The sequence below is a fragment of the Schistocerca serialis genome, chromosome 10, assembly GCF_023864345.2.
Source record: "Schistocerca serialis cubense isolate TAMUIC-IGC-003099 chromosome 10, iqSchSeri2.2, whole genome shotgun sequence".
Classification (NCBI taxonomy): domain Eukaryota; kingdom Metazoa; phylum Arthropoda; class Insecta; order Orthoptera; family Acrididae; genus Schistocerca; species Schistocerca serialis.
Window position 1 is genome coordinate 96781647 of NC_064647.1, and position 14850 is coordinate 96796496.

The following is a 14850-nucleotide window of genomic DNA, read 5'->3' on the forward strand; positions in this document are numbered from 1 at the left end:
CCCTGCATATAATTGATATATTGTAAAATGGTTGACAAAATAAAGTTCCGATCGAATTCTGTCAGAGAAAATTTGCTTGACATAGAATTGTTTTAGTTATTTGCAGGATAGGAAACCTATAACACCTTTCTGTTACACTATTTGTTACAGAATGTTCATAATTATGACAATATGCATCGTTCTTTTTGAGGCTGAAGTCACTGTTGATGTTGAAGCTGTTGTTGAGTCTATTGGTGGTGTTGAATGCCAAATAGCTGTGTTCTCAAAATAACATAAAAAGATATTAAATGTAACTTCTTCAAAATAAGACAAGAGTAAATAACTTCCATACATACTCTTAACTTTTAACTAATCACAAAATAACTTCTCCAAATTTCTTGATACATTAACAACATATCCCATTTAGGTATAATGGAAACAGGTTACATTTTGACTAATTTCTTCCACAGCACACCACCAAATCTCCACTACTGCTCGCAGCAGTATAAACATAAATCAAAGATACATTTATATTGACAATTCAGAGTATGATTCACATTGATAAATGCGTCATGATATAATTAAATTTTCTTAAGTTTGAATAATCAGATAATTTTTGAAATATTTTTAAAACAATGGATAGTAAAAAACATGACCTAAAAAATATAACTTCTCAGACATGAATTTGAGCCATTTTGTAGGCTTTCCCAGTGTAATAAGTCATGAAATTTTCATTGGGTTTGCTGCCGAATCCTAAAATCAAATAGATTCAATATTTCAGAAATACAACTGGTTGCCATCTTCAGGAGAATGCTGCTTCTGCTGATGAGTCCCACTGAGAAATGAAGCCAGGCTGCAAATCGACATCCTATATAGGCCACTGTGGCATATCTTTTAAGACTGGAAGAATTTTAAGGAATTTTAACATTGAGTGTGTTCCATATACCTTCTAAGATTAGGGCTCTACTTGGCTCTGTGAAAGATGATTTGGGGCTTAGGAAACCTGATGTATACAAAATTCCACGTAGGAAGGCTTACATCGGCCATTCGATTTGCACAGTTCATGACAGTTGTGTGGAACATCGCTGTCATACAAGGCTACAACAGCTGGAAAAATCGGCAGTAGCAGAACTCTGCTTAAATGAAGGACACAGTATCAAATTTGATGAAACTGTGATAGTCGTCAGCACTTCCGGTTTTTGGAACAGTGTCTATTAAGTGGCAATTGAAATTCAGTTGGTGGATAATTTAATTAAGAGAGACAATGGGTTTCCTGTACTATCCTGCATCAAAACAGAATTTTTCTCAGTGTGGCCATTCCAAGTGTTCGAAAATCATCCCTGAGTGCAATATATCGTTGCCGCTAGTGTTCTACAAAGGGCAGCACTAATCTTCCAGTCTTGGGCAGCAGCAACTGTGATGGCCAGTGCATGCACCATGTATGGTACAGTGGCCTATATATTACATCAACTTGCAACCTGGTGTCAGTTTTCAGGACGACTCATCAGCAGCAGCATTCTCCTGAAGATGGTGACCAGTTTGATTGCCAAAATGTCGAAGAGTGTTGATTTTAGGATCAGGCAGCAAACTCGGAGGCTTTCAAGGAGTTTGAGCCAGTAATCTCACACTGAAAAAAATATGCATTGCCAAAGCTACAAAATACACTACTGGCCATTAAAATTGTTACACCAACAAGAAATGCAGATGATAAACCGGTATTCATTGGACAAATATATTATACCAGAACTGACATGTGATTACATTTTTCATGCAATTTGTGTGCATAGCTCCTGAGAGATCAGTACCCTGAACAACCACCTCTGGCTGTAATAACAGCCTTGATACACCTGGGTATTGATTCAAACAGAGCTTGGATGGCCTGTAGAGGTACAGCTGCCCAAGCAGCTTCAACACGATACCACAGTTCATCAAGAGTAGTGACTGGGGTATTGTGATGAGCCAGTTGCTCGGCCACCATTGACCAGACGTTTCCAGTTTGTCAGAGATCTGCAGAATGTGCTGGCCAGGGCAACAGTCAAACATTTTCTGTATCCAGAAAGGCCCGTACAGGGCCTGCAACATACAGTCATGCATTATCCTGCTGAAAGGTAGGGTTTCACAGGGATCAAATGAAGGGTAGAGCCATGGGTCATAACACACCTGAAATGTAACGTCCACTGTTCAAAGTGCTATCAATGTGAACAAGAGGTGACCGAGATGTGTAACCAATTGCACCCCATACCATCACACCGGGTGATACACCAGTATGGCGATGACGAATACACGCTTCCAATGTGCGTTCACCACGATGTCACCAACATGGATGTGACCATCATGATGCTGTAAACAGAACCTGGATTCATCCGAAAAAAATGTTTTGCCATTTGTGCACCCAGGTTTGTCATTGAGTACCCCATTGCAGGCACTCCTGTCTGTGATGCAGTGTCAAGGGTAACTACAGCCATGGTCTCCGAGCTGCTGCAAACGTCATCAAACTGTTCGTGCAGATGGTTGTTGTCTTGCAAATGTTCCCATCTGTTGACTCAGGGATTGAGACATGGCTGCACAATCTGTTACAGCCATGTGGATAAGATGCCTGTCATCTCGACTGCTAGTGATACGAGGCCATTGCGATCCAGCACGATGTTCCGTATTACCCTCCTGAACCCACGGATTCCATATTCTGCCAACAGTCATTGGATCTCGACCAACATGAGCAGGAATGTCACGATATGATAAACTGCAATCACGATAGGCTACAATGTGACCTTTATCAAAGTCGGAAATGTGATGGTACACATTTATCCTCCTTACATGAGGCATCACAACAACATTTCACCAGGCAACGTCAGTCAACTGCTGTTTGTGTATGAGAAATTGGTTGGAAACTTTCCTCATGTCGGCATGTTGCAGGTGTCCCTACTGGCACTAACCTTGTGTGAATGCTCTGAAAAGCTAATCGTTTGCATATCACAGCATCTTCTTCCTGTCGGTTAAATTTTGTGTCTGTAGCACATCATCTTCGTGGTGTAGCAATTTTAATGGCCATTAGTATATAATGTAAATAGAGAATGTATCATAATGTACAATTGATTTGGGGTGCTTCAGCAACTAAAATACCCCAGCATTGGATAGGTGTAGCCTATTACATTCTGGAATGAAGTGGCACTGCATGAAAGTTACCGAAAGTTTTGTGTGTGTGTGTGTGTGTGTGTGTGTGTGTGTGTGTGTGTGTGTGTGTGTGTGTGTTGAAATTTGAGCATGTTCCACAAGTTCCTGATTACCTTCAGTTTCTTCCAGATTTTCCTCTTCATGTGAGAACCCATAAAATTCCTGTTCAGTAGAGTATTAGGATCTCTTTCACTTCATACTTGATCTTCAATACTTGGAAATGGTAATGCTCCTCCATTGTATGGTTGAATAAATTCTTTCTGTTCCTTATTTTCAAAAATTCTTTGAATATACAGTCCCGAGGTACCACATTTTGTTTATTTTCTGGCATCCAAATCCTGAATCCATGGCATGGTGGAGAATATCCAATAAGAATGCCTTTATTTGCCCTTGTGAATGATTTAGGAGGACATTATTGTTTGGGTATGTTGACAAAAACCTTTACATCCTATCACGTGTACATCCTTTCACCTCTCCAATTAATAAGATATTTTGTTGTTTTTGTGGTTGCTCATAACATGATCTCTTATGTATGTCACAGTGAACATCAACTAAGTCCATGGACTTTTTGTTAAATTGTTTCGCAACAACTGTGACCTTACATCATCTGTTAATGTTCTATTGAGCCATTCATCTATACCATTTGCTGCTGTGTAAAAGTCATAGTTACTTCATTCCAAATTTCTTCAGATTTATGGGTCTGTGACCATTTACATGGAACAGAACTCTCTCATTTTTAGTGTGCTGCCTCACAGATAAGAATGCATGGTCAATCTCAAGCACAAGTGGTGATTTTTTAGCTACAAATTCCTTAGCCAAATTTCATTGTTCATTATCTTTGCCCTTACTATAACTTCCCTTATGGCTTGAGTTGTTTTGACATCAACTAAGGTCATGATTTCGATTAAAATATGTTTGTGAATAGCTAAAAAATATTTATTTGGAGCCATGTGGTTAGTTGCTCTGGAATCCACTATCCAGTTATCACTATTCTTTATAACCATGCCACAGGAAGCACTCGTATAACAGCACCTCATTTCTTTCACTTTTTAAATTTTTATATTTTAGGACAATTTCTGGCTATGTGAATGTCTTTGTGACACTTGTAAGAAAGAAAAGTACTTTTTGATGTTGTTTCTTTCTTTCTTTCTTTATTCCTTTACTTGTCACATTGTTCCACAAGTGACATTTCCCAGTGCCTTTGAGTTCGAGCAGTAGCTTTCAAGGACAATGCAGAGTATGTATCTCCATTATATTCAGGAGCTCTAGCATCTTCAGCAAGCACATAATCTTTAATTACAGCATACTTGAAACCATTATTTGGCAAATTGCACAAACCCTAACTACTGCGTCCCATTCGGCTGGAAACCCATAGAGAATAGTCATTGCTAGATCTCCATCTTCAGTTTCATGAACAGTGCATACCAGATCTGCTACAGTTTAGTTTATCAGTCATAGCTAATTTCCCTCTGATTCACAGTTCATCCTTTAGAGAATATAATATCTGTCTCAGTTGCACAGGGTGAAATCTGATGTCCTTAGAGATGCATAATTTTAGGTTGTTATAATGTAATCACCTTCTTTGCTTACCACAACTGGATACTCCTTGAACTTAATAATTTGAGGTACATGTATATCTTTGCTGCACTAATCTCCACCTGAAAGTAAGTCTGAACTCTTTGTGTGTCAGCGGTGTCTAATCAAGTTAATCAAATCAAATTTATGTGGCTGAAACAGTTACTTGCTTTAGATAAAATGGTTTATTTTCACCACAAAGATGTGGCAGCCCACTGCACAACCATGCGAATGCTAGAACTACTATCATGGCTGACAGCATTCGCAGCACGCGCACGCAGGTCTACCATTGGCCAAAAGCCCAGCAACGGCATGGCACACACCGGACATGTGAAGACAAAGCGAGAGCTAGTGTGAGCCAGGCATTGCACGAAGGGCTGTCCTGCCTAGCTGCAAAGCACGTGGGTCAAGTGATAGCAGACTCCCCACATGTGCTAGTGCTGGGAGTCAGCTGTACAGACACATACCTGCGAATACATGGCTACGCGACATCTTGCGGAGTGTACGCCCTCCGGATCGTGCACTGCTCCACCTCAAACCGTCAATGGTGGTCACACAATCGGCGATAGACTATATCAGGCTGGATTGTATGCACCTCAATCATTGTAATAAATGTCTTAGCCTCAGGCTGGTTTTTCATTTGTATTCAGTCACCTTGGCCTCCTCTGAACAGGGTGCGTGGGTGTGACTATAGGGTTGGCTCGTCACACAAATAATCTTAAGCAGAATTACAAGCAATCCTGCTACACTGGTGACCCTGACATGATCTGAAGGCCAACGCGTGGTGACAAACTTTTCTTTTTATGGTACACCGTGCCCCGTGCTACGAACTGCTTATCTATGCTTATGATCTAACACAATTATGATTTTTTTTTTTTCCGAACCACAGTTCTATGTGAACAGGAACTTAATAGTGATTTTTGTGTTAAAATTTTGTGTGAATTGTCTAGTATTGTGTAAGATGGCAACCACAGAGGAGCTGGAAAGGAGTGTCCAGGACCTGCTAAGGCACAACCAGGCAATGGAGGCTAAGTTATGGGCACGAACAGCCTGCGAGGAGCTGCTGCCAAACTGGAAACCTCTACTACAAGCATGGGACATATATTAGTTAGTCTGCTGCCATTCTGGCCACGCAATCCTTTCCTGTGATTTAGCCAGGTGGAAGCAGTGTTCTATAGCTACAACGTGACGTGTTAGCCTGTGAAATTTAGCCATGTCATAAGCCAGTTTGGCAAGAATGTCACTGTCGAAGTGCAAGACATTATCACCGCCCTAACAACACAGGCTGCATATAAGTGGCTGAAGGATGGACTAATCCAATGTCTTTCAGCATTGCAGAAGCAATGGGTGCATCAGCTGTTGCAACATCAAGAATGCAGTGATAGGAGGCCCTCGCAGTTCCTGCATCATCTCCTGGGCCTGGTGCAGCCCCTATGCTCTCGGATTTGCTATTACACGCCATCTAGGTACACAGCCTGACAATGCGAGTACAAGCAGTGATTGCAGCTCGAGCTTCCCGTGCCGCCAGCCCCGCAGCACCTGTACCCACCACCGCCAATGACACACAGATGACACCGGCTGTCATTCCGCTTCCAGCTGTCACATCACCGTGTGCATATCACCCCACCCCACCCCAGCCAGCCAGTGCAGCAGCCTGAAGCAGCCCCACCACAGCCACCAGTGGACTGTCATGTGCTCCAGCCTCTGCGTCCATTTCAAATGCCCATTCTGCATGACAATTGCGCCTTGCCGCCAACACCAAATGGGCGAGATCTCGGCTTGCCAGCTGCCACCTGCTGTAGTGACTGTCTCCAGCGGGCCTCCTCATCACTGAGCCATTACCAATTGAGCCCCGGACTTTGGCGCCCGAGTCACTGGTTATGTATCCGTCAGCGCTCCTTGGACTGCATCCGCACCGTGTTGCCTTCACCATGTTGGGTGTCAAGGCAGGTTTCCCCCGCACTGGTCCCCACAGTTGGAACCGTGTCCACACTGAGATGCCTCTGCTCCACCGAGCATCAAGGCAGTCCTACTCCTGTGCCAGTTACTGTAACAGTTTCCCCGTCGAGCTCCAGACGGCGCCCCCATTCCACCGGACCCAACTGTCGCACTTCCAGGACTCGCATACTAGTCATGACGTCACAGAACTGTGTGCTTATGGCGTGTGATGCTTCAGACAGTTCGGAGCCAGCGCTGCCAGCTGCTCCTGTCATAGCTGCTGCACGGGGGACACGCCCCCCATGTGCCCTGTAGTACTACCTGCCACCACTGCCATTAACCGTCTGTGTATGTGCAGGTGTGTGTGTGTGTGTGTGTGTGTGTGTGTGGGTGTGGGTGTGTGTCCAATTTTTTTTTTTTTTTTTTTTTTTTTTTTTTTTTTTTTTGCGACTCAGCACCTCTGCTATATGGTCAGTAGCAACTATTCTATTCTTTATATTGTTTCAAAATTTTTAGGCATTGTGAACATGCCCTGTAAATGACAATATTGAAGATATAACATAATTAACAAAAAAATTGTTGTTCTGAGGGGTAGAAAAACATAACAGCTGGAAGGAATCCATTTGCTTTGTGAATAAAGCCAAAATAAATAAACAGATGATAAATTATGGTTGCCCAGGGAAGAACGGTTTGGGTTCTAGAGAAATGGAGGAACATACAAGGCAATAATTACCTTATGGCTTATACTAGAAGATAGGATGAAGAAAGGCAACCTACATTTATAGCATTTTCAGACTTATACAGTGTATCCAACAGTGTTGACTGGACTGCACTCTTCGAAACTCTAAAGGGTTACACACAACTTGTGCAGAAACCAGATTGCAAGCTGCAAGAATTTGAGGATGTGACAGGAAGCTGTAGTTCAGAAGGGAGTGAGACAGGTTTATACTGAAACCATACAGTGAGCAAACTGTGAAGCAAACTGAGGAGAAATCTGCAAAGAAAGTATCAGGGAGAAAAACAAAAACTTCATGATTTACCAATGACATAGTAATTCTGGCAGTCAGCAAAGGAGCTAAGAAATGCTTAATGCAGTGGATAGTGTCTTCAAAAGAGGTAAGATGAATATCCACAGAAGTAAAACAAGGATAATAGAATGTAGCTGAATCGAGCTATGCTGATGGAAAGAGATTAGCAGACCAGACACTAAATGCAGTAGATGAGCATTGATATTCAAGCAGCAAACAAACTGATGATGATCAAAGTAGGGAGGATATAAAATGCAAAGTTTCAATAGCAAGAAAGAGTAGAAAAGGAATTTAATGTTTTATATTGATTTAAGTGTTAGGAAGTCTTTTCTACAGATATTGTCTTGAGTGTGGTCATGTATTGCAGTGCAACATTCACAGTAAGTAGTTCAGCTAAGAAGAGAATGGAAGCTTTTGAAATATGATGCTATAGAATAATGCTGAAGATTATAGGGGGTTAGAGTTATAGATCATATTTTACGTTCAAGAATTTTGGAGATCAATAGTCTCCTATATAAATATCAACATGGATTCCTTAGAGATGTTGTGAAATATGGCTCACACTGTTCCTTCACAAGATCGCTTATGCCGTAGACAATGGTGCTCAGGCTGATGCTGTAGCATATTGACTGGTCAAAAAACAAAAACACACCAGAGTGGAAGTGAGTTATGACAGACCCAGCCACAAGCAGGTGAAAGGATTGAGTTTCAAAGCAAAGCACAGTCTACTGGTACTGAAAAGCGGAGCCAGCTGGGTACGGTACATTATCAACAGCCGACGCTACAATACACTAGTGGAAGGATGGAAGCCTTTCCTTTCTTGCCACTGCAGAAGTATTTAAAGGGCATACCTTAAGTGCTAAACATAGTCTGAAGCATATAAGTACTCAACTATTCATGTACTAAATGATTCTTGTCTCAATATCACAGCCTACACCACAAGCCTGTGACACTTGGAGCGACATCCTGTAATGGAGTACGGAGTCCACTGTTTGACCAGAAGACAGGGCAGCCTGTCCTGAATTGAGAGAGGCCCACCTGCTCACTGGATGGAGTTCACAGCCATTGTCACTTGCGCTGCCATGCTGTCGTCGTGGCCACAGTCACAGCCAGACATGTCAGAGACGTCACTGACAGTGACGTTCCAGCAATGCCAAGCTCGGCCCCACTCTTTGCACTGTTAGCAATGCTGGATGTCTATTGTTTTGCATGAGAGGCAAATGGATGCCTCCTCCAAGCTGTTCCTGATATACAATGGCCAAGGTCATAATAAAGAAATTAACTGAACAAGTCTACTGCCATCCTGATTTCTCACTTCACTCTCTGTGACAAATGAAGGGTCATTTAAAAATGCCATGTTCCTTTACTTCAGGAAGGCATTTTACACCATCCTGCACTGCTGTTTAGTGGACAACTACAAATGTACTGAGTATCACACCAGATCTGCATTGGATTAAAAATTTTGTTGCAGATGGAACTCGACACATCACTCTTAATGGAACAAAATCGGCAGTTGTAAAGGTAATTTATAGAGTACCTAAGGATTTGTGATAGGACTGTTATTTTTACATTGTATAAAAATGATCTAATAGAAAGCACTGCAGCTCTTTAAGACACTCCACAGATGATACGGTTGCAGATCAGAAAGTAGTAATGCCAGAAGGCAGTATCAGTTTGAAAGATGACTGGCAGAGGACTGACAAATGGTGCAGGCTGTGGCACATGAACCAGAACATAAATAAATGGAACATATTACACATACATAGGGAAAAAATCCATTGATGTAAGACTACACTGTTGATGACAAATTGCAGGAATCTAGGAGTAACTATCCAGAGTGACCTCAGGTGAAATGAAATGACCACATAGAACAAATAGGTGGAAAAGTAATGCCAAACTGAGATCTGGAGAACCTTAGGGAAATGTAAGTTATCTATAAGGAATGTGGTATACAAGTTGCTTGTTTGACTGATTCCTGAGTATTGTTAATCAATCTGGGATCCTTAGAGGTAGAAGTGATGTAAGAGATAGTGACAATCTAAAAAAGAGCAGCACATTTTGTCATGGCATCATTTAGTCATTGTGAGAGCATTACAAGGATGCTCAACAAACTCCAGTGACAGTCACTACAGGAGGTGTTGTGCATCATGGAAAGGTTTACTATTGAAATTTCAAGAGAGAAGACTTTCTGAGAAGTGTCAGACAGCGTGTCACATCCTCCCACGTATATCTTGTGAAATTCCCTAATGAGAAAATTCGAGAAACTAGAGATGACACAGAGGCTTACTGACACTCATTCTTCCCACACACCATTTGAGAATGGAACAGAGGAGGGCAGATGAGTTAGTGGTACCAGAAGTACCCTCCACCAGACACTATCAGGTGACTAGCAGAGTTCAATGTAAATAGGTAGGAGATGGTAAATTTGGAGAATGTGGTAGTACTAAATTAAATTGGGAGAAAAAGACATTTATGGGACTATTTGAGTAAAAGAAAAGATCAGCTGATAGGAGACATTCTGGTGTAACAAAGTATTGGCAGTTTAATAGTGGAAGTAAGCGCTTGGGTAAAAATTGTAGAGGGAGACCAAGGCTTGAATGCAGTAAGCAGTTTCAAATAGATGTAAGTTGTGGTAGTTCTGCAGGGATGAAAAGGCTTGCAGAGGATAGACTAGCACGGAAAGCCATTTCGTACCAGTTTTTGGACTGAAGATGATTACAAAGATGGTGGAAACTAGTAGTAGTGTTAAAATTTCAGAATGAGAGTTATTAGACCTTCAGTTTATGATATTCTGCATTCAGTATAAGATCATATTGTCCTTCATGCTCAGTAGTTGCATACCTGCTCATATAATGGCTGGTAAGAGAGCTGTAAATACTGATACATCTGACAACTGGAAATGACTGTAGGCAGTGATTCCTCCCAGGGCAGTGACACAGCATTAATTAAAAATGACCACCCTTCCAAAGTACCAGGTGGTTATAATTAAAGTGCAGCTACTCATGGAGGTCCAATACCCACTCGCCCACTAACGTGCTGCTTCCTGGACTCAGGTAGGCGTGCCGGCCCCAGATCAAATCCACCCGGTGGATTAATGACAAGGGCCGGTGTGCAGGCCAGCCTGGATGTGGTTTTTAGGCGGTTTAGCACATCCCACTAGGTTAATAATGGGCTGGTCCCCATGTCCTGCCTCCGTTACATGCGTTGCAGACAATTGAAACATATCCGCACTATTTCAAGATCTACACTAGATGCAGACAGTTGGGGTACACTGATTCCGTCCTGGGGGGAGGGGGGAGGGGGGAGGGGGTGGCGGCAAGAAGGGCATCTGGCTATCCCTACCACTAACATTGCCAAATCTGATGTAACCACGCCGACCCTGCGATCGCTGTGGGACTATGGCATCAGCGAAAGAAAAGAAAAGACTTGTGGAGGTCCAATGTGAGCTGTAATTGCCATAGGGCAGCAAAACTTTATAGAGGGCTAATGTGTTAATGCAGAACTGATTTGTGCTCGAAAAGAAAATCGGTTCCAATTTTGGCCACCAGGTGCAAATCTGGCACTGTGAATGCTACAAACGTTTACAGAAATATTTCCATATGTAATGGATTAGGAATGGGACATTGGAAGTAAAGGCCAAACAAATGAGAGAGGCATAATGTTGATTTTATTATTAACTACTGTTTATACAATTTGTTAAATATGACCACTGTAAACATCATGAAATGTTGCATCTGAAAATTCACATGATCAACAGTTGGTTGCAGCAGTTCTCATGGAATCTGAGCAACATACTCCTGTGTACTGGCAGATCAGGTACACAACAGACATGTCCCTGGTAAACACATTATTTTAGATATCCCAGAGCCTAAAGGTGATTTTGATAGCCATGTATTTGGAAATGAAATGAAATGTCGTGTGGCTAGGGCCTCCCGTCGGGTAGACCGTTCGCCTGGTGCAGGTCTTTAGAGTTGACGCCACTTCGGCGACCTGTGCATCGATGAGGATGAAATGATGATGATGATTAGGACAACACAACACTCAGTCCCTGAGCGGAGAAAATCTCCGACTCAGCCGGGAATTGAACCCGGACCCTTAGGATTGACAGTCTGTCACGCTGACCACTCAGCTACCAGGGGCGGACTGTATTTGGAAAAATCTCTGGCTGTTTGTGGGAGGTAGTGTTAAGCAGATTTTTCAATGGGTGAGCAACAGGAGGTATTGCCCCATTCTGCATTAAAGCAGTGGTTTTCATACAGTTGTGCTCTTCCAAAGCAGGAATCAGATGCTGTACAATAAAGTCTAGATAATGTGCAGATGTCACAGTACACCTGACAGGCTCTATAGGTGTATACTCTTCAAAGAACAATGGACAGAATAGAGGTGCTCTTGAATCTATGGTGATGCACAACACATGATTCAACAGTATCCCAAATTTGGCATTTCTGTGTATTCAGTGCACTCTTTGGTGCAAAATGTACCTTGTCACTTCATAGAATATTGTCCAGTCAAATGTCATCAACTTTCATCTGTGCCAGAAACTGAATGGAAGTTTTGGACCTAGCTGTGGATCATGAGGTTTCAACTGCTGCACCATATGGATCTTTCACAGATATTAGTGCAATATAGGTGGCAAAAAAAACTTTTTACTGCTGGCCATGGGGTGGACAATTTTTAATGCATGAGCACTGGCACTACTTGGGCATGAGCTGCATGATCAGTTTTGGCAACAGCAATCTTGTCAATAACTTCCACTGGGATACAATGCCTTCCCATTCCAGTTTGCCTGTGTTTTCAAATTTCATTGTCTACTTTAAACCTTTTAATGAGATTCAGTCTCTCCTCAGACAATACAGTCAGCAATACTTTCTCAATGCAGCTCTGTAACTACTCCCATTCATATAACAGTTTCGTTAACAGCACGGTTTCGCTTCTTGATAGCTATACTGTTCACTCATGTTATGGCTTTTCAAATGACTACATGGATGTCTTTCTGTCATACAAACTGTGTACAATACCAGATTTACAACTGATGGCCAAAACTCGAACTAATTTTTTTCCAGCATAAATCAGTTCCACATTAATGTATTGGTATATTTAACAAGCTTTAATGCACCACTGGATCTCTGTGAGTAGCTGCACTTTTATTATAACCATTCAGTATACTGTAGTGTGTCTGATCAGTAGTTAGAGCTATCAGTAGTCAGAGTTGAGTAGAGAATCATTGTATCACATTTTTCTTAGTGTCTCTGTTTACTTTGTTATTCAGGTTGATCAGGCTGCTGATGTCTGTAAGCAGAAAATGTGACCCTAACTCGCTGCTGTCAGTAGTGTATGAGTGTGTGACTTATATACCGTTTATAGAGGATGAAGAAGTACCGAACTCTACACTTCAGTGTATGTTGGATTTATGTCTTGAACTTGGTTTTTCAAACAATTTTATCATGTCAAGGATTTGGAGGAAATTCAGGAAACCAGGTATGTCTTTTGAAAAAAATTGCAAAATTACTAATTCTGTCTATTGCTTTTGGGAATGTATCATAATTGTCATAATTTTTTTAATTATTACACAATCATGATGACAGCCTACTAGTTGAGTCAGATCTGCTAGTGACCTCCACTAAAATATTTAGGTACTACCTGACACTTTTGAATTATCTGTTCAACTCAAGTGACAAAAATGTGATATACTATGTAGTGATACATTGGTTTCCACAAAGTTTCTTGTGCATGTTTCTATGTGTACTTTCCAGTTCTACTTCAGTGACATGTCAAATACAAAGAATTGAGCAAAGGTTCAGAGAATAAGATTACTCAACTTAAAAATGTATGAAAGTGGTCAATGAATAGCAAATATTTATGATGTGGGTAGAAAACATTTTCTCACAAAATGTCAGCAGATAGAAAAGCACAAAGACTTAACACTGTAAGCTTCCAGAACCATGAGGTTTTCCTGGCATAAGCTGGGGAATGTTAGGAAAAGAGGAGTTACAGGGCTTAAGGATATAGAGTAAGTCACAGAAGTGGTCACCCTGAACCTTGGGCCTATGCTTGCTAGACAGGATGAGACAGAAAATTGATTGCAGCTTTTTTACTGTGACTTTAATCCTTACCATTCTCTCTTCCTCCAACTCTTCCTTCTCTTAATGTGGAAAGAAGAGGCTGTGGCCGTAAAAGCTAGCAATGGTACATCTTTCTAGCCTCACATTTCAACGAGTCTGCTGCACGTGGACAATGTTGCTCCTCTCCTGCTTCAGTCAAATCCCAGAATTATCCACTGTTGTTATAACTGCATAGTCTTTGGTGACATGGTGACTAGTCAGTTGATGTGAAAGTTTACTGAATATTACACTGTCATAATTTTAAAAAGCTACACTGGAGAAACAAGTGTCTCGGCCACAATTAGTGGTCTCATTCTGGATCTACTGGTCTGCTTTAGTTCTGTTGAGTCATTTATATTTTGACATTACTGCTCACTGAGCATGATGTTCCAACACATTTTCAGAGAGATAATTGTTATGATTGGTCTTTTTAGATAAAAGGAGCAGAAATTTTATTGTAAGTTGCTGCAGCAGAGGAAGTGGGAAGAGGTACACATCGATGAGACCAGCAGGCCTGTACCAGAGTGAATGCAAGAGTGGAAGCACTTACATTCATATGGGACAACATGGCTGAACCCTAGTAAGACTGCAGAAAGGAAATCAAATTTAACAAAATCTGTGTCTTGGCCAAGCAGTTGGATTTTACGAAACACTTGATCAGAGAAGTGATGGAAGTAGTGAAACATCTTACAACATGAACAGAGAGAATGGATAGAAGCTTGCCTCATCCTGGCTGGCTGCCCACACAGCCCAACCGGCTGCACTGACAACACGTAACACGAGCACTACTGGTGAGTAACTTCCGCCAGGTGGCCTGCGTCCAGCAGAAGGAAAACAAGAGCCCACGCCTCATTCACCAATGACCACAAATCATAAGAAACATTGCAAGAACAATAGACAACAACAACAGCAGCAGATCTCCACTCCCTCCATCATTGCAACCTATTTTGATTGAGTTCCTGCTCTGCCTGCCTCAGGTGAACGATCATTACAACCACCTTCTGAAATTATAACATAATATCATGCTCATTGAGCAACAATGACAAAATACAAGTGAC

At 41.7% G+C, this 14850-nt stretch overlaps 1 protein-coding gene across 1 annotated transcript in view; it reads right to left on the minus strand.

The window, feature by feature from the left end:
- Positions 1-6743: 6743 nt before the first annotated feature.
- LOC126424569 (spidroin-1-like) overlaps positions 6744-14850 on the minus strand; it is a 93395-nt gene continuing 85288 nt past the window's right edge. Inside the window, exon 3 of the mRNA XM_050087313.1 lies at positions 6744-6943. Coding sequence (XP_049943270.1) covers positions 6744-6943 — 200 coding nt within the window. The remainder of the gene's footprint in view (positions 6944-14850) is intronic.